Source organism: Melozone crissalis, unplaced genomic scaffold, assembly GCF_028551555.1.
Source record: "Melozone crissalis strain CALT ecotype California unplaced genomic scaffold, PUWL_Pcris_2 ptg000042l_1, whole genome shotgun sequence".
NCBI classification, from domain to species: domain Eukaryota; kingdom Metazoa; phylum Chordata; class Aves; order Passeriformes; family Passerellidae; genus Melozone; species Melozone crissalis.
In genome coordinates this window covers 5,103,249-5,123,317 of record NW_026535820.1, presented here as the reverse complement: position 1 = coordinate 5,123,317, position 20,069 = coordinate 5,103,249, and the positions used below count along the sequence as shown (strand labels likewise).

The window sequence follows — 20,069 nt, the reverse complement described above, 5'->3', positions numbered from 1 at the left end:
AGAATCCAATGTTTCCTTTGCTCAGTACTGGTATGTTACTGTGCTGGCAGCTAAGCAGCATAGCTTACAGCTTAAAAATTTCGTTACAAAATTTTTATCTGTCCTGCACTGTAATTTACTATGATTACACAGAATTACAGAATTGTCATGGTTGGAAAGGATCTCTGGGGATATTTTGTCCAAGGCCCATGCCAAGGCAGGGTTGCCTAGAGCAGATGACACAGGAACAAGTCTAGGTGGATTTTGAATGTCTCCAGAGAGGGAGACTATCGCAATACGACACAAAATGAACGACACTCACACTCTGAGATGTCCAGGGCCAAAAAGGGGATTTTATTTCCAAACTCCGATGTTTATGGAACTTCAAAAGTGACTATGGATTGGAGGATGAAATTGCCGCCTCTCCAGCCACACTGGTCAAACCAACAGTTCATCAATTCTCCTCCAGAAAGGAATGCAAAACAATCATTATTTACATGAAAAGTGCGTGAGAAACTCCATTACAACAATCTAAATATCAGAAGGCTTAGAAGAACTTACAAGAACAAGGTGACAGGAGACTCCACAACCTCCCTGGGCAGCCTGTTCCAGTGCTCTGCCGCCCTCAGTGTGAAGAAATCCCTCATGCTGAGGTGAAGCTTCTTGTGTTTTAGTTTAGACCATTCCTCCTTGTCCTGTCACTGGGCACAACTGAAGAGTCAGAAAAGTATTTCACTTAATTTCAGGACCATGGGGGGTTTTTTTATTATTTTCACTTTGCAATTCCATAACTTTCAATATTTTTCTGTGCCAAATACACAGCAAGCACTCAGTCCTAATTAGATTTTAGTCGCTCTTCACTGGCATTCTGTGCTGGTTTAGCAAGCGGATTTTGCTTGCCTTAGAACAGGCCTGAGTTGGATGTTGGCAACGCTTAGGGCCGTGGGCTGGGGGTGCTGAATGGGACACTTGTCGCCTGACCCAGCGAGTCCCTGTGCCAGGGACTGTCCCGGGCTGTCCCGGGAGGAGGCGCTGCCGCCGGCCCGGCCCCGGCCCCGTCCGGGGCCCCGTTCCCGGCCGTCCCCAGATCCGGGCGATGGCGGCGGGGCGGGAGCGGGTGTCCCGCCTGCTGCGGCAGCTGGAGCGGGCGGCGTGAGTGCGGCGGGAAGGGGCGCGGGGGTCCCTCACGGGGCTCCCTGCCGGGGGTCCTTCACGGGATCCCTCACGGTATCCCTCACGGTGTCCCTCCTGGTGTCCCTCCCGGGGCCGGGCCCGCGGCTGGGACGCTAAAAGCGGCGGCCGCTCCGCCCCTGCGGACCCTCCCGCTGCACACCGGCGGGCTCAGCTGCAGGCCCGTGGAAGGGGCGCTTACACGAGGCTTTTAGGACGTAAAGCTTTAGTTTTCTGCTTTAGTTTTCCCCTTTTTAACCATACCTTTTTTTAAACATTTTAACTAGTTGTCGGTGCCCGAGCCATGGCCACACTTATTCCCAAGGTAAGACTTAATTTGTTTCTCCAAAATAATTCTGTAGGAGGCCGTGGCCTTGCAGAGGGCTGTATCTGTCCATGCAACGTGGGCAGAGGGTGCAGGTAACAGCTGGGAAGGAACAATCTGAAGGAGAAGGTAAACAACCTGTTATTTTGCAGCTGTACAGTGCTAGTGGTTATTGTTGGAGAGAGTCACTGCTCCCACATGTAAAAAACGCCAATCACTTGTTTTTAAAATTTTAAAAGTTTAATAGTAATAAAATGGTTATAAAAATAGTAATACAATCAGAGTAATAATAATTTGGGCAGATTGAATTAGGACAATATGAGACAATAGAAACAAAGAGTTACGGACATCTGGGTACCTTTTTCTGGGCAGCACGAGCCCAAAAAGGGACACCTGTTGCATATCCATACACCTCATACGTGATGCATAAATTCCATTCAAACACAAGATTCTGTCTGGTCAGTGTCAACTTCTTCTTCTGAATCCTAACAGCACCTTCGAGGCAGGAAGAAGTTAATTTCTTCTGATAAGAGGGCAATAAATTCTTTTTCTCTGAAAGATATAGGTGTCCTGTGGCTGCTATCTCACTGCAAGTCCTTCCTTTAAAAAAGTATCCTACATAGCATAGTTTCTATTTTAACATTTTTTATAACCTAAAACTATATTTATCACACTACTTAAGAGAATTAATACAGCATTACTTTCTAACACAACACATATAATATTCACTTTAATATTTGCGAAAAGCCAATCATAAAATATGTATTTTTCACACACATAAACCGCAGTTACTGCCTCCTGTCCCCTCCCTCCCCATACCGTGGGGCCAGTTGTTCTGAACTTTGCTCTGGCTGTCATCACCTGAACCATCTCAACTTTCGATCTGCTTTTGGATACACACACCAGAAAAGAAACAGGAAGATACAGATAAAAAGTAGCCTTTCACAAAGGTGTGTGTTGGCCTGGGGAATAAAATCTCCACAGGCTTTTTATACAGTCAGCCCCAAGAAGGCAGCTCACTTAGACCAGGATTGTGGACTGTGAGCAGGGGAGCTGTTCTGGCTTACCCCAGTCACCCTAGGAGGAGCTTCTGTTTGCATGGGCTGTAGGGAGGCTACGAGATTAATTATCTGCCAGTCTCCAGATTGTTGGTTAGTCTCCAGATCCACTAAATATTAGTGGTTTGAGCCATAATTTTGGTAATGTGTAACTCTAAGTAGCATGGTTTCACATGATTAGAACACTTCCTAAAGAATTGACATTGTCATTTTACATATGGAAAAGCTATTTTTTTGTTCAGATTTTGTTTTGCCCAAGACCATCCATACAGCAAGATAATAGTGCAGCTGAGAAATAGAATTTCGTTCTTTTGCTTGTCTGCTTGATGACCTGCTCAGTCAATTTAAACTAAGCTCTTGCTAAACTGAAACCTGAGTTAATAACCCTCTCTGAAAGTTTTAGGCAGCAATAGAGTCTATAGCATAGCAAGATGATATCAATTCAGTAAATCTCTAAATTGTGGGAAATGATTGAACAGTGACTATAGCTGAAAAAACCCAAACTTCTTTGGGTTTCTTGGCAGTGTTCAAGGAAATAGTACAATTTTTGAACTCGGTAAAATTCACCCTGAAAGTTAAGTTTGTTTCAAGAACGTAACAGCAGGGTGTCTATTGTACTATCAGAAAGCAAGAGAGTAAATGGTTTGGACATGTCCTTAGCCTGTCAAATTAATGACTGAAAGTACAGCAGATTCCAGCTCCAGGAGAGGTCAAACATGTACAGCCTGGCAAGAGGTGGCAATGAAAGAGCTGATAGCAGCTGGCCTGTGCTTGAATAGAAAGTACATAAAGGGCTTTAATACATCTATCTGTTGCTGTTGTGGGTCAGCGCTTCAGTGCACCCAGCGTGTCTGCAAGCCTCATTATCATGGTGTCACTCATTGGATCGGAATCCAAATTGTGTGTTTTCAATTAATATAGCAGACATAAGGCATGCCTGCAGCAGGAAGAGCAGAGTGCTTTGCTTGGTGTTTTCTTGGACAAGAATGGGCAGTTTCAATTGATGCAGTTTGCTTCACTCTATGGCAAAATCAGAATACGCCAGAAATTGAGATTTGTGATAATCCATGCAAAAATGACATGGCAGAGAGAAGCTATGACTGAAATACTGTCCTTATAAATATCTTCTAATAAAGTTAATATTAACACACTGACTCTTATTTATTATTAGCAGTGCACATGGTAATTTTCTAGCAAATAACTCTGTTTCACCTGCACGTTCAGGACTAGGCAGAAGGAAAAAGAAGTTTAAACACCTGTTAGTATTGCTCCCATGCATACATAAGGTGTTCTTTATCCAGGTGCATAAAGATGATGTCTCATGAATTTGTCTTTGTTCCAAAGGTTACCATGTAGCTCCTACTCATTTCTAGCACCTCTCAGCATGTATGGAGCAGCCTGAATGCTCTACACATACACAGTTCTACTTTTTTATGTGCTGTTCGGCTCTTTGTAGACTGCAAACAAACTCTCATGCAACCTTCCTGCTAATTTATTCTGTTTTTATAAAAAATACTTAATTCTTGAAAAAACTTGAAAAACTCACTTGTTTTGTTGAATTATATGAGTCAGATCAAGTACTTGGATCATTAATCTCATGAACAGCAAGAAGTGAAATGGGTGACTGTTATCCAGACAAGTTGAGATGACGTGTGGAAATATGTTACTGATTCTAAAATCAAGGGAATCTGTCAACTCTAGAGCTGAGGAACAGAATGAAATAAGTTATTTTTTCCTAATTGCACTGTTTTATTCCCATTCCAGTTCCTGAACAGCCCACCCTGGGGAGTACAGACTATGCATTTGAGGTAGATTTAATAATAAAATATGTTTCATTTAAAAGCTGTACAAACAATACTTCTTGACAAATATGGCACTTAACAAATATTTGCATGATGAAATATTTATATTTTACTTTGAATGAGTAGGGCCAGATGCCATTTTTGTTGAGAAAAAGAAATGTTCTTTTTTTTATAGATGGCCATTTCAAACATCCGATATGGAGAAGGAGTCACAAAAGAGATTGGCATGGTAAGCTGCTATGGTGTGAGTCCACCCCTAGTAAAAAGTTATTTTCTGAAGGGCTGCCAGTGCTATAAATCCACTTAATAAAGGAAAGCTTATATATGGTGTGGTCCAATTTATCAGTGCACAAAGGTCAGATCGTACTGTTGGTTGAAGAACAGAAGCCTGGTGCATCTGTGGGGCTGTGGTGTATGAAATGCAGCTCAGGGGAAAATTGGGTCATTGATACTTTGCTACAAATAGGCAGCAAGGTTTTTCTCTGACCAAGAATTTAATTCAGAAATTAAATCCTGCTGACTCATCAGGATTTTCTCAAGATCGCTTTCATCTTTCTAGCTCTCATTAACTCAATCAAAGACTTTCTATTAAATTAGCTAGATATTCATTCAGCTCTCAGCTTGCCCTGTGTAAGTGTAGAATTTTTGTTTCAGCAGTGGAAGATGGTTCACCTAAATACATTGTTCCAGTGTGCTTTTATCACTGCCTTTTTTCATTAATCATTTTTTCTCATTTTTGGCATTTCTAGCATTAATAGATCTCTTTTTTATTTGAAAATTTGTGAAGTAAGATTATAGTCAGACAGTAAATGAAATTAGACAGAACCTATCTTTAAACAGCACTAGAACAATTTATACATATTGTATAGCTATTGTGACAACTTAGCAAAGGTTAGGATGTGGCGTTGTTTTTCTTCTTTTTGCCACCTCATTTTGGTTTTTCATCAATAAATAAATATCCAGTATTACATTTTCAATATTTTAATGCTGTGCTTTGGTAGGCAGTTAATGGAGACAGTCTGTGAAAAGGCCTTTTTTATTCTCACAGGAACTCAGGAAAAAATATTTTTTAAAATGTTTTGTATTTTACTATAGTATAAAGTAGTTCCATGTAGTTCAACAACTTTAGTTTTCTTCTCTCTTAAGACTTCAACGATATAAATTTGGCACCTTTAAATTTTATTCTGCTTTCTCTATTCTACATGTGTGTGGTTAATGCTCTTTTTCTTCAGCTGATATGGTTTTAAAAATTTTGCAATATCCAACTATTTTTAAGTCGGGGTTTTATTATTATCAAATGGTTCAGTTGATTTGGATTAGTCTTTAAATAGTGATGTGTATGATTTTATACTCATTGTTTGTTTTTTTTATTCATTATTGTAGGACCTGCAGAATCTTGGTGCTAGAAGAGTTTGTTTGATGACAGATAAAAACCTCTCCAAACTCCCTCCTGTAAATGCAGTATTGAACTCCTTGGCAAAATATGGTATAAACTTTCAAATATATGATAATGTCCGTGTGGAGCCAACAGACCAAAGGTACAATTTACTTCTGACAGTGCATTTCTCCAAGTAGTGCCTAGGCCTTTACAGGATTCCATATGGCTTTTTAAACCCCTCCTTGTGGCCTGCATGCTGGTCTTAATAGTTAGTTTTTCTGTGAACTGGTTTGTATCCTGACTAATGGAAAATCTTCCTTGTGTCCTAAGTTTCCTGGATGCCATCCAATTTGCTAAAAAGGGAGAGTTTGATGCCTATGTTGCTGTTGGAGGTGGCTCTGTGATGGACACCTGCAAAGCTGCCAACCTGTATGCAGCCAGCCCTTCAGCAGAATTCCTGGATTATGTCAATGCTCCTATTGGGAAAGGGAAGCCGGTCACTGTGCCCCTCAAGCCACTCATTGCAGGTAAAGCACGAGGAGAGTGTGTGGAGAGTTGGGGCCAGGGGAAGGTGAGGCATTCTACACTCCCTGATATTTCTACTGAAATCAGTTTACTGTGGCTGTTTCAGCTTCCTTTGGGCTAACTTCTCCTCTAGTTGTATTCAGCAGCCTTTTTGCTGTTTAATTCCGTGGAGGTAAAGTCAGAGGTTTTATCCTTACTTTGTCTTGTTTAGCTCAGCTAGACTCCTTTACTGAGAAAAGAGATCAAAGTAGCAGTTTCCCTTTGATCTCTTGGCTTTGGATCAGGGATACCTCCAAGATTTCCTGGGCCCTGTATTTTGGGTGGTGTTACTATTGTGGTTTTATTATTTAAATTGCAGTATTATATATTTCTTATTATTTGTTGTTATCTCCATTCTTCCTTTTAAGTTCCTACAACATCTGGCACTGGAAGTGAAACCACTGGTGTTGCCATTTTTGACTTCAAAGAACTAAAAGTTAAAACCGGTGAGGTTTTGGTGCTTTGTTTTGGGTTTTTTTGTTTGTTTTGTGGAGGTTTTTATGTGTTATTCAAGACAATTGCTTTTCCCGTGTCTTTGTTATTTCCCTGCCTTGAAAGGAAAGGATGCTGCATGTCATTTCAGGTGTCATTTTGTTTGATTCAACAGCCACAGGCAAATTTTAAAAGCTTGAAGGTTTCCTCGTTGAATTAAATTTATATCATATTAACATAATGAAATACCTATGTAATACAGTGGATTATAGTTTGAAGGCAAAACAGGAAACTAAAATCTTTCAAGTCCTTAAATGGCAGAAAATGTTAATTGCAAAGGAAATTTCTACTTATATTCAGGGTCAACCAACTGTTCCTTATTTCCTCTGTATTTTTCTTTCTACTTTTAAGACTTCTGCTTCTTTGTTGTGTAATTGCAACCAAATGTTCTTTTTCCTGACTTTGGAAACCTCAGGCCTGGGATGCTGTGCAAGTGAGGGACACTGTCTTCCTTTGGCCTTTTCATCCCTGGCAAATAAAGATTAAGGCTAAAATGTCATCTTGACCTTCACAGCTGCTTAAGGTTTTGCTTCTAAACATGTGGATTTTATACACCACACAGTCTGCAGAACTCAGGACCCAGATGGGTGTGCTAAGGAGACAATAGCTCAAGAGTTTTCTAGTCTATATGTAGTCAATCAGTCTGTCTGTCTGTCTGTCTGTCTGTCTCAGAGCTACATCTTTGTGCCCTTAACTGAAATACAAGGGCATGGTTATTACAGATGCTGAAGACAGCAATTGGCAATAACAATTGATTGCAGGTACAAACCAGTTTTGCCTTCTGCCTGTCCACAGAAGACACAAATCTAAGAATATTGCAGATGCCACAGGCATCTTGCAAGGCTGCTCAGGGAGGGTTGCAAACAGAGAGAGAATGTTGTCTGGTAAAATCCACTTCAGGCAAAAGTCTCAAATCATGTAACTCTTTTAGAGAGACTTCATCATCAGTTTACATTCATAAATATTCCCTATCCTCCCGTCTCTCTCTTTGCTTTCACGTTCATAGTTTCAAATATTTTTCCCTCCTTATTGTCATGTTTTGAACATTAAGCTCATCTTGTGCTATTTTGTTGCAAAACATCTTTAACTGATCTTCCTCCCTTTGCACATTGCAGGAATTGCTTCAAGAGCCATTAAGCCCACGTTGGGCATCATTGATCCTTTGCACACACTGTCTATGCCTGAACGAATAGTGGCCAACAGTGGCTTTGATGTGCTTTGGTGAGTTTCTGCAAGGCTGCCACTTGAATTTATTTAAATTTTGTATTTTTACTGTGATGATTGTAGAAAAAATGTATTTTGAGAGCACAAGAGGATGATCTTTTTTTCTGTTTGCTGTTCTTGTTAAGGTGAGCTGTGTCAGACTTTCCTCTTCCTTAGTTTCACTGCCTCCCTCAGAATGTATGGAAACAAAACCTGCATTTGCAGAAATTTGAATGCTTTTGCAGTGCACTGGAGAAACTCTTTGCTTCCAGAATAGCTGTTATCAGGGAAGAGAGTCCAAGTGTCCCTTTTTAGGGGATCATGGAGATAAATGATGAATCACAATTGTAATAGCATTTATCATAAATCACAGACATGGCAGGGAATAGAGAATAAAAATTTCTAACAAAAGCCATGATGTGTCAATAAAAATTCGTAAAAGCTTGTGAGGTACTAGCAGGTCTTCATCCAGCTATGGTCATCTGGGAACCAATCTCATAGTTTGCTTTTCACTTGGCACAAAATTTTATTCATCTTAGACCATCACCTTAACTGCAAAAAACACACTGACATTTATTTTTGGAGAGCCAGAGCTTACTTTTCTTTTGGGTGCTATGTATATTAGAGTAATAGATATGTAATGAAACTGTGACTTCTTAAGTGTCGTGAAGGACCACGCTTAAGAAGTACTGGCCTGCAATGTCTGTAATAGAAAAAAGGCCTTTTTTCATCAATGAAAATGGTTTGTCTGTAGTTTTGTTCATCTTAATGGAGCCATGTAGGCAGTGCCCCTTTTTTATGTGGTCAGATTCATGAGTGTCTGGGAGATGAGACTATTGGCAGTTCCACTTAGCTTAAATATCATACCCATCTTTTTTCAAGGTCAGTACTTCTAAAAGAAAAGTACCCTATGAAGTTTCCAGTGCTAAAGTCTCTTATGGTTCCTGTCCTACAAAAAGGAAAAGCACTCATTGCACATACACAGCCCTCTTCAGTGAAAAACACTACAGGTGCTGGTGCTTTTAGCAGGTGTGAGCTGATAGGGACCGTGTTTAGATTGCCTTCTGTGTGTGTGTGGGAGAGGAGGTGCTCTGGAGGTGCTGGCCCAGCATTGTCCCACTGTCTGTGAGGTTGTATTTCTTGTTTCAGCAACCATTGGACACCAGAAATAAAAAAGAGCCTGCATTCAAAGGACAGCAGGGCAGTGACAGGGAGCTCTCTCCCTTAAGTAATTGATTTCTCCATCTTTCTGTCAGCCATGCCCTGGAGTCGTACACTGCTCTCCCTTACCACCAGCGCAGCCCCTGCCCCTCCAACCCCATCGAGCGCCCAGCCTACCAAGGCAGCAACCCCGTTAGCGACGTCTGGGCCCTGCACGCTCTGAGAATTGTCGCTAAGTACCTGAAAAGGTAACACACTTAACAGCCATCCCCCCTGCAGGGGGCTCAGTACACAGTGCCCCAAAGGGCGGGCCTGCAAGAATGGGAATTTTAGGCTAGGATGAGGCAGGCTGCAACATTAAGCTTTTGTTTTCTACCTTAGATTTTTCTTAAATAAAGCAAAATATTTTTCAGATTAAATTCAGAATTTCAGATAAAATTGGGATTAGTAGTTCATCTTGAGGAGGTAGCTTTTTAATGCCTCTGTGAATCTATTCTCAAAGTCCTCAGTTAAAGGTATTTCAAGCTGTTCAGTTAAAATGGGAGGAGAATTTACTTTTCTTTTTTTCAAGAATCTCCTTTCTATGACAGTATAAGGGGAATATGTAACAAACTGAATAAATACTGCTGATGTTACTTCTGTGGCCTTCAGTGTAAATTAAGATATGCACTTACGAATGTGCAAAAGTATGCATTTATTGCAAGCCTGCTCATTCTTAGAAGACCTTCAGTTTAGAATAGGTATTGCCATAGCTGGGAGTTGGTGTTGATCCCTGTCAATAAAGTTTCAGCCTCTTTACAGCTTTTGCATCCCATGTGCACTTCTATTAAAAATCAATGTGGGCTTTTTTTGAAAAATCTTTTTACAGTACCTAATGAGTCAAAATAGTTGGGTTTTGTTCCTTTGGAATCTATTAATGAGATATTTTCTCCTTGCTGTCAAGCTGCACAAGGATCCTGAGACACAGGAAGCCAGGGAATCCTGTCTTCTTCCACAGGTGGTGGGGTCTAGAGCACCACCTAATGAGATGGTGAGAAAGCTGGAGTGATCCTGGAGCCATACACAGAATTACCATAGATTCTAACTAGAATTTTTTGATTCACCACGGAATTGTGTATGGTCAAATTCACTCTATTTACTTGTTTTTTGGAAAAGTGAAAGGAAGCTTGCCCTTCACTGAACCAGTATGATCTACATAAGTGATCCAGATGCAGGCTTGTTCTTTTACCGAAGCGTGACTTGATTCCATTTCCACCATTTTAATCTCAGCTTATCTTTTAGATTTTTTGTGTATCTGCCCATAAAGAAGCCCTCTCTCCCTTCTCCCTCCTGAATCACCAATCTGTTTGTGAATTCATTGGTACCATTTGCCTCCATGGTGCACAGAGCCATCAGAAACCCCGAAGACCGCGAAGCAAGAGCCAACATGCACCTGGCAAGTGCTTTTGCTGGGATTGGCTTTGGCAATGCTGGTGTCCATCTCTGGTGAGTACAGAGAAATAGTAACCCCATCTGAGGTCAGCTTACAGCTAGTGTTTGTTTCAGATTGTCAAAGATGCTGCTGCCCTTGTTGCTGGATGTAGAGTAAGGGATTGTAGCCTGGCCTGTGATGCTGAAGGACCTGTGTGTTGTGACAAACTGATGGGCTCCTGTCATTTATAAGGATTGTGTATTCTTGGGCTGTGACACTCAAAGCCAGTCACGTGAAAATTACAGAACACAGCCTTCTTTACCTTCCTTGGTAGCAAAAACAAGAGTAAAAAAGTCAATGACATTTAAAATGTAAGATTCCATGCCAGCTGTTCCACAGTGAGACAGCAATGATGTCATCTTGAGTTTTTCCTGAACTGATGCAATTATCTGCAAGTTTGTCTGTGAGATAGGCAATCAGCAGTCTGAAATGAGCTGTAATTAATATTACAAGGCAATATAGTTTCATTTGGATGAAAATATCACAGAAGCAAAGCCTAGAAGTGAATTGTGTACAGAAGTTATTAGCAGTCATTCTCTTCAGAGACCTTCCTTTCATTCCTTTTCTTTGAGCAAGTCTACTTTTATAATTATATCTTAAAATTAAAGTTTCTTTTTTTCAGACAGTGTGAACACATAGATATGCAGACTATGATATTTTTGGCATATTTACATTACTTTAGGAACTGAAGATCTTTCAGTTCAGTCAGTGAAGTAATATAACTTCACCCTCACAAAGTAAGGAGGTACTGTTTTTCCCAGCTAGGTCCCTAAGGTGCAGAGGGATGAGGGTTTTCTGTACCTTATAACCACATCATACCTGTCAATGCCTTCTGAGAATCTGTTCTGAAGAGACTTGCATACTGAAAACTGACCACAGAAGGGACTGAACACAAATTTTCCAAATACCGGGAGAGCTGCCCTAACCACTCTCTCTCTGCTCTCTGTTCCAGCCATGGAATGTCTTACCCTATTTCTGGTTTGGTGAAAACTTACAAACCAAAGGATTATAATGTGGATCACTCTTTAGTGGTAAAACTTGTTTATTTTTGGGTTCTTAATATACATTTCAAATATCTATTATCTGTCATTAATGAGCATTAAAGTCCATTGAAGTTAAAAGTACATGTCCTGTTGATGTGTTTTATTCTTTTTTTCTTTTTTTTCCTTTTTCCCCAGCCTCATGGCCTTTCTGTGGTGCTGACATCCCCAGCAGTGTTTGCTTTCACAGCACAGATACATCCTGAACGTCACTTAGAAGCTGCAGAGATTCTAGGTGGGAACCTCTGTGGGTAAAGTTCTCGTGTACAAATGGAATTCCTTCCAAAATGACATTTTGGGATTGAAAGAAGCTGTGTGCAAGCAATTGTCATTGGTTGTTGGGAGGGGTTTATGTTTAGAAAACAAGATTGTGGAATAATGCTGAATTTTGATATTGTATGATGTGATTAGAGGAGCAAACTGGAGAAATCTGGTTCTTGGCCAGAAAAGTGGACAGCTGAAGTTAACTGGAGGTCTGTTGGAAATCAAACAAGAGTAGCTGTGATTGGCACAACTCTTGTCACTTTATGAAGAGTAGTAACTACAAAGTGAACCAGTACTCAGGGGGCATTTGTTGGCTAAAAGGAAGTATTTTCCCCTACAAATTCCCTGCTGTTGCAGTGAATTAGAACGGTGATATTTTGAATCACTCCTGCTCTTTTTTCCATGGCACACAGCTGTGGGTTTTGGTCTTTCTAATGTAGGCCTGAGCTGGTTTGTAGGTATTGGAATTTCTCAGTGGCTGATGCCAAGGGAAAGCTTTTCCTGGAGTTGCTCTTCTGTGAACACATATGTAATGGCTAAAAAGAGATTAATGAACAAAATGGCCTTTTCTGCTTTTTAGCAGAATAAAAGTAAATGCTGCAAGCTGACAGCTCATTTAAAGGTTATTTTGTCATACTGTGCCTTGTTATGCTACAGCCCATCACCAAAGGGTGTCCTAAGAGAAAGCATAGCTCTTTATTATACCTCCAGCATGACTGTGTGTAATAAACCAACTTCCAGTGATGTAGTCTCAGAGCTGTGAGCAGTCTAGCTGTGACAGCATGGCTCTGCACTGAGCTAATTTATTTGTCTAAGGTCAGGGGCTTTGCCTGCTCTAAGTTTTGTGTTGTGGCTACACTGCTGCTAAAACACATGCTGGCCAAGGAGCAGGCACAGCCACATGCACAGCAGTGCAGGGCGTGGAGAAAAAGTGGTTAGGTCAACTCTCCTGGTATTTGGAAAATTTGTGTTCAGTCCCTTGTATGGTCAGCCTTCTGTATGCAAGTCACAGCAGTCCAGTCACATGTATGACTTGCTTGTGTAAGTAATCTCAAAGCAGTGGGGATCTCAAGAAGAACAGGACTTTAATATAGACATTTTATAGTATTTTATATATAGTATAAATATTTTATATATACTATATTATTTTATAGTATTTTATATATTTTATGTACATTTATTTTATAGTATTTTATAGAGGGTGTCAAACAACATGGTCAGAAAAACTCCATTGGGTGAAAGTTCTGTTTATTTCATAAAGAGTCTGAGGTTGTTCAGGTTTCCTCTAATGTATGCTGGCCTGCCTATGTTCAAAACAAAACACAAACTCAGCTGGAGTCATATACTGAGCTAATAAATATCTGTGCTCCTACAGCAATAACAGACAACTAAAATTATTTGAACAAAATGTGTCTGGATAACTGGTCAGCACAGCATATCAGAAATTTTCAGCTCTGGCTCTTGATTTTAGAACAAGTGACTGAAAAGCAATTCCCTTAGGTTTTGTGGTATTAACTTCTGCCATAAATTCTGTCTCTGGAATTTGTGTTAATTTTGTCAGTAGAAATTTTAACTACGTCATTGTGTGCCTTGCTGGAAAGGGATTCTGCTGAAAACATGTCACTTGGGATTGAATTTATTAATTCCCATCTGGGCTGTTTACTTCTGAGTCCACTCCAGAGTCCAACTGACTACAGTAGCTGATTCAAATCTGTCATGTTGCCAAATGCAATGACTAAGAAGATATTTTATGACATGAAGCAGATTACTAAATAGTTATGTTGTGTGTATGTACAGCTGTGAATTTGGGTACAGCCAGAAAAAGCCTAATACCTCCCTGGATGGATTCTTAGACAGTTGAAATAGGTGTGCATGTGGCCGGAGATTTTCTCAGAGCAATTAAAGACTGATGAATTTTTTAAGCTGAGCAAAAAGAAAGTACTAGAACTATAATAATATTTTAAAACTAACAGTCACATTTACTGTCATATTTTATCCTCCTCTGTAGCCATGCTATTTTCTGAAAAATCCCTTTGCTAGGATTTTTCTCCTGAGAAGTTGAGAGGCCTCAGGAACAAAATGTAAACAATGATTATCTTCTGCTGTGGAATGCAACAGGTGCATCTTTGATTGGTCCATGTTGGTTGTTTCTAATTAATGGCCAATTACAGTCAGCTGGCTCAGACTCTCTGAGCGTCAGGAGCTTTTGTTATCATTTCATTATTTTTCTTGCTTGCTAGCCTTTTGATGAAATCCTTTCTTCTATTCTTTTAGTATAGTTTTAATATATCGTTTTAATACAATATATATCATAAAATAATAAATTAGCCTTCTGAAACATGGAGTCAGGTCCTCGTCTCTTCCCTCTTCCTGAGACCCCTGTGAACACCACCAGAGTCCTCCCTTTTCCTTTTACTTTACCATCTGAAGATAGTGGATTTATGTCTTAGTTACCCCTCCACAGCAAAACCCAGGATAAACTCAGACTTCATGGTATAGCCTCAATAGTACAAGAGTTTGTACAAGACTCTCTCATATCTTATTTATCAGCTTTTCCCAGACATTATTTACTACATTAGTGCCAGCCTTACTGCCTGAATATCTGAGCTCTTCAAGTGAGCTTGCAGGTCTCCTGTTCACTTAACTCCCTTTGAATGTTACACTGAGCTGTGTCAGGATCACAGAATATATTTTTCCTGTAGCTATGTATTGCTCTTACTCATCTCTCAGTGTGGCACTTAGACCTAACATAGTTCTGCTGTAACATCACTGAGGTCACACAGAGAACCAGTTTAGCTCAGGTTACTTTGAAAGAAATCATATGGAGGAACTTGGGTCTCCTGTTTGGACATACTTTTATTATTACTTTTAAGTAAGTCCTGAACATTCATTGAAGAAGGGAACACGAGCTATTCTGTAAGAAATATTTCCAATCTTTCATTTTGTATTGGTGTTTTCATTGCTGTTCAGTAGTTGTTTCAAAGAGAGCAGTTCCTCCTCTTCAGTTCTACAGTACCCTACACAAGTCAGCACATATTCAAACAGCAATAAATTTAGAATTTACTCAGCGTGCTGAACACTGCCCTGCTGTCTCCTGCCTTTTTCAGCCCTCATGCTGTAGTCCCCTCTGGCAATGTGTAATTGAACAGAACAGTCCTCTAGATGTCAGCAAACTCAAGGCCTTAAAATGAAGTTAGCATTTGGCACACTGTCCATACAAATAAATACCAGTGATGTTCATGCATTAGCTGCTTTCCTCCCAGCAGTTAGTCAGACTAAAAAGTGCTTCTCCCTGTGAGCACAGAGGGAAAGGAAGTTAACCTCATGTGGCAGTTAGTCTTTCTGGCAGCAGTGAACGTGCCTCTGATCTTGTTTTATTCCACCTTTCACAAACAATTCCAACTGTAAAATGAGGACTGATTCCTCTTTTTACTTCATGTTGCTTTTAGGGCAGTGGCTGTTATGCATGGATATGTATTCAGCTGATATTATGATTAAATTAAGTCCAGGACAGGCTTCCTCTGCTCTCTCCACCCTACAGTCAAGGCATTATGTCTTATTTTAGGAGCTGACATCCGCACTGCCAGAATCAAAGATGCTGGGCTTATTTTGGCAGACACACTCCGGAAATTCCTGTTTGATCTGAATGTTGATGATGGCTTGGCTGCAATTGGTTATTCCAAAGCAGACATCCCTGCATTAGTCAAAGGCACTCTGCCTCAGGTAAGACAGAGAGCAAAACAGTTTTTCTTGTCAATTAAAATAGAACAGATTTGGGAAAAAAAAACAGAAGTCTTCTTTTCCAGAAAGTTTTATTTCTATTCCTGCATGAAAACTATTTGAATGGAGAAAATTATGGATAGTCAACTGTATATTGTTTCACTCCACAGCTTAGGTTTTTCTTTTCAATGGGCTGGAGTGCATGCTGCAGTTTTCACATGGATACAGAAAGAAAGGGCTAAGAGTTTGGTTTGGGTTTTTTTAATGTTACAGTTTTTAAAAAGAGGATGTTTTTCATAGGTCTGTGATCTTTGTAGTAGATACTGCTTTTTTCATAACTACCTCTCTTTAATTATGTGTGCAGGTGGTCTATAGATAAAGCCTTAATACCAAATGCTATCTGGTAAGGATGATCAAACTCACTTTGCATTAAACTTTCCATATTGAGAAGTTGCATTTTTCTTCGCAGATGGCTTTTTTGTTCCATTGACCCCCATCAGAATTTGAAATAAGGTCCCCTGGGATGATATAGATTAAACTTGTAATACCCTTTATTGTTTCAGTGCCCACAAAGACACTGCAAAAAGCAACACACCACTCTTAAAGCAAAATCCAGAGTCTTCCTTGTAAAAAACCAGTTTGATTCAGATGCTATGGACCTAGTATTTGTTCCCACCAAGTTGCAAGGGAAATATTACTATGGAGAAAGTGAAACTTGTTCAGGCCAAAAGGTTATTCACTTTTTACAGCAGATCCTGTATAGTTCTTCTCACTCATAAATCTCAGAGCACCTTAGAGCAGTTACATTAACAGTAAATATTAATATTCCTATTTTACACCCGAGAAGGTGACACAAAGGTGCAACTATTGAGGATCACACACAACAGCAGTGGCAAAGCCAGGAAGAAAACTAAGGTCTCTGAGCACCCATGAAGTAGGTTATGCCTGTGCATTGTTATGGGGCATTTGGAGGGTTTGTTTTGATAAACATGTTTCTTTAAAACAAACATTGAATGCAAGTTTTGGTTAGCTGGGGAAGAGTTCTTCATCAAAAGATGTTGAAGGGTTTTTCTGTCTTCTTATGGCATTGGTGATTCATTGTACTGTGTAAAATGAGGTGACCTAATAGTTTCTCAGCCCTTATTTTTTGGTATGAGATGTAACATGATGCAAATGTATCAGTGTTCCTTAACAATCTGTTAGTAACCATGGGTTAATCCATACAGTTTATTTTTTGGTATAAGTTTTTTGCTTTTCATCTTGCAGTAGGTTTGCTTTGTAATACAGCAATGGCCCATTCACATCAGGAGAGCAATGTGGTGCAGTGGTGATGGCACTAAAAAGTTTGCCAAGTATATTCCATGCCATGAAGTGAAGGCTGCAGGGAAAAATGTAATCTGACTGTTGGGATGTGGGGTGGGAGCTCTGCTGGGACAGACACCTATGCTTGAAGTTAAAACAGAATTTTATTTCCCATCCTAAGTGAGGCTGTTGAAATTGATCTTGTTTACAGAGAGCAGTTATTCTAGCAAAGAGGATTCTGTCTCAAAGTTCAAGGTGGCTGGGTGGTGGCGTTTGAGAGGAGATGGGGGCACTGAAAAGAAGAGATTGTGGAAGGGCTGTTCTCTGTCCTCCCACCCCTGCAGACATCCCAGAGGCAGCTCCAGTGGGGCTGAGGCAGTGATGAGTCCGGAGCTGCTGGGTTTGGCACAGGACCAGGATGCACTGAGTCAGACTGAGGGAGCCAGGGCCTCGCTGTCTGGGCACCAGCAAAGATCAGCAAGCTTGTGCAGAGGCAGTGATGGTGCCTCTGTGTCCAGGCCCACGGGAGGAGCACCATTTGCAGCCTTCTGTCTCCAGAGCTGGGAAATGCTCCAGTCTGTCAGGCTGTCAGGCTGGCTGTCTCCTGTCACCCAGTGTGATTTTACAGATAAATCTGGACATCTCAGTGCTCAGAGCTGCAAAACTGGCTTTGGCCCAGATGGTGCTAATATGTTGAATTTATGAATACTTGAGCACCATGTTGTTATATTTTGCATATTATGAGTCTGAAAAAAACAACACACTATTGCCCTAGTGCTGTTTGAATTTTCCATTTGGTTTCAAAACTGCATAGAAGAATCTCAGTCTTCTCTTTTTCTGGATCTCTGTGAGTAGCAGCACTGGTGTCAGCAGTGGGGAGAGAGGTACCACCATTTTATTGCCACTTGTGAATCTTCTGTAGGTAAAATTATGCACACAGAGCTGCACTGCTCTGACTCCTCACAAGCCATGCTAACCATGATTATGAGCTGTGAATACCTCCCAGCTGACTTCTCACCACTGTTTCACGTGGATTTGGCAGTGTGGTGGCCTGGCTTGCCGTGTGACCACATCCAGCCTGCCACAGTCGCATCCCACGGGCTGGGGGAAGTGTGTGGCTGCAGCCCTGTGCTGTGGCATCACACTGGGCATAGGTGGGCTCTGCTCCCAGGGGGCTCAGCAGGGCACTGGGGAGCCCCTTCCCCTGCATCCCACTCCCTGCCTCAGGCAAGGACCTCAGCAAATGATATCCACTGTCCACATGTGAAAAAAGGGGGAACTGTAAAGCTGGAGGGCAGCACCTTCCACAAGGGAGATGTTGAAACAGGTTGCAGCAGAAAAAACTCTCTTGCTAAAACACATTTCATCTAAATATAATCTGTTCCTAGTGTGGGCCTGGACTCTGTCTTTGCAGACATCTCTAACTCTCTCCAGTATTTCAGTAAAAGTTAAAATCATTGGTTGTTGAAAACATGAAAGTTCTAATCATGACCAGTATGAGTACTGGTCAGAGGTGATGTTGGGCCCTTTCAGCTGGATGTTCCTGCAGTAACTGGGTACCTACACTAATGCAGCTCCTCATCCTCAGTAGCACAGGCCTTTTCTGAATTGCAGCCCCTGCCTTGGTGCTTATTTTGTCAAGCAGAGCCCTAAAGCACATACCTGAGTTTCATTGCAGTCACTGGGGCTTTAGCACCTGCACATTCTGTTGAATCAGTGTCCAAATGAAGACCAACCACAATTCCTTTGTATTCTGACTCTGAGGTGTGGGGCTGTTTATTAAGATACTCTTCCTTTTCTGTGTCTCTCTTTCAGAGTCTGACTTACAGGTGCTGTTTATTCTCCCTATTTACAGCAGCTCCTGGGCCTTGGGAGGTGTAGTATTTTAAGAGTCTTGGTCCCTAAAACTCCAACTCCTAGTTCAGTGCTGAAAAATTAATTTTAAAATGGACTGTATTCTCAGGATAATGTCCTCCAGTGTACTGACATCTGTGATGCAGAAGGCCCATGTTTGCTGTGCTTGACTCAGAAACTGAACAGCATTCTGGTCTTGCTTCTGTGTATTTAATTACAGGGAATTTTAGCTTATGTGTTCTTGAAAGTACTGTGCAGTTGATTATGCTTCAATTTAATTACTTGATTACTTATTTTTCAAAGCTTTGTTATTCTCTGTGAAGGAATACAGAGACATGTAGTTCCCCTACTGTTGATTAATTTTATTGGTATCCATTTATAATCCAGTTTTTCTTTCATCTTGCAGGAGAGAGTGACTAAACTATCACCACGTCCCCAAACAGAAGAAGACTTATCTGCTCTCTTTGAGGCTTCCATGAAACTTTATTAGCTTAAACATGCTCTAGAAAGTGTGGTCTATTCTAACACAGAGGTAGTTTCTCATAGATACGGGACTGAATTTGTTTAGAGCATGGAAGAATTTGGGTAACTTTGACTTCTGTTCCATTGTACACTGCCAAAAGGTCACGTAATTCATCTTTAACTAAACACTGCTTTGAAGTGAAGACTTGACTGTGGTTTCTTTCTTGCTCAGTTGTCAGTGACATTGACTTGCATAAAAGTTGGAGCAGATTTCTTGCATTACTGAAGGCTTTTTTGTGCTACAGAGGTGGTCAAAGGTGGAAAAATGTTCTAAGGGATATTTCCAACCATTTTGCAAATCATGCTTCTATTTAAATTATCCATATTTTGTCTTAAAAAGTCATGCTAGCTAAGAAATAATGAAGGTCATTTTTAATTGGGGAGGGGAAGTCCCCTGCAGAAAATGTCAGCTTACTGTATTCTGTTCTGCTTTATCATCTTTTTACCATCTGGCTTTGCTAAGAAGGCTGTTGAACTGGGGTGCTTTTTCATTGTTTGACTGGGAAAAATCTGCACACTTCATAACTGTCTGTAAAAGACTGCTTGGAAATTTGGTTTGGGTTAAAATTCTGACAGATATTGTCATACATTTATCTTTCCTCTTACAATCTCTATAATTGTCATATATTTATCTTTCCTTTTATGCTCTATATGAGGTGCTCTGTATGAGGAGCAAAACCAAAGTAAATCATGGTCACACACTCAACAGAAACCATATAACAGCAAGACAGCATCCATCATGGTCGTTCTGTCTGTCTGGAGGC

The 20,069-nt window shown here is 40.6% G+C and overlaps 1 protein-coding gene across 1 annotated transcript; it reads left to right on the top strand.

Annotated features, from left to right (window-relative positions):
• Positions 1-1,067: 1,067 nt before the first annotated feature.
• On the top strand, positions 1,068-19,827 carry ADHFE1 (alcohol dehydrogenase iron containing 1). Its single transcript, XM_054285261.1, has 14 exons — positions 1,068-1,131; positions 1,437-1,474; positions 4,297-4,340; positions 4,510-4,563; positions 5,718-5,872; positions 6,043-6,239; positions 6,645-6,722; positions 7,884-7,989; positions 9,228-9,380; positions 10,519-10,617; positions 11,556-11,634; positions 11,782-11,878; positions 15,473-15,630; positions 19,190-19,827. The coding sequence occupies exons 1-14, from the start codon at positions 1,076-1,078 to the stop codon at positions 19,271-19,273; spliced, it is 1,398 nt and encodes a 465-aa protein (XP_054141236.1). The 5' UTR covers positions 1,068-1,075; the 3' UTR covers positions 19,274-19,827.
• Positions 19,828-20,069: the final 242 nt, after the last annotated feature.

Excerpts from the sequence above, each read along its gene's own strand:
- ADHFE1 (XM_054285261.1), top strand. The coding sequence starts at position 1,076 with ATGGCGGCGGGGCGGGAGCGGGTGTCCCGCCTGCTGCGGCAGCTGGAG. Across the intron at positions 5,873-6,042 it reads GTGGAGCCAACAGACCAAAG|TTTCCTGGATGCCATCCAAT; the intron begins GTACAATTTACT and ends TTGTGTCCTAAG. Across the intron at positions 11,635-11,781 it reads ATGTGGATCACTCTTTAGTG|CCTCATGGCCTTTCTGTGGT; the intron begins GTAAAACTTGTT and ends CTTTTTCCCCAG.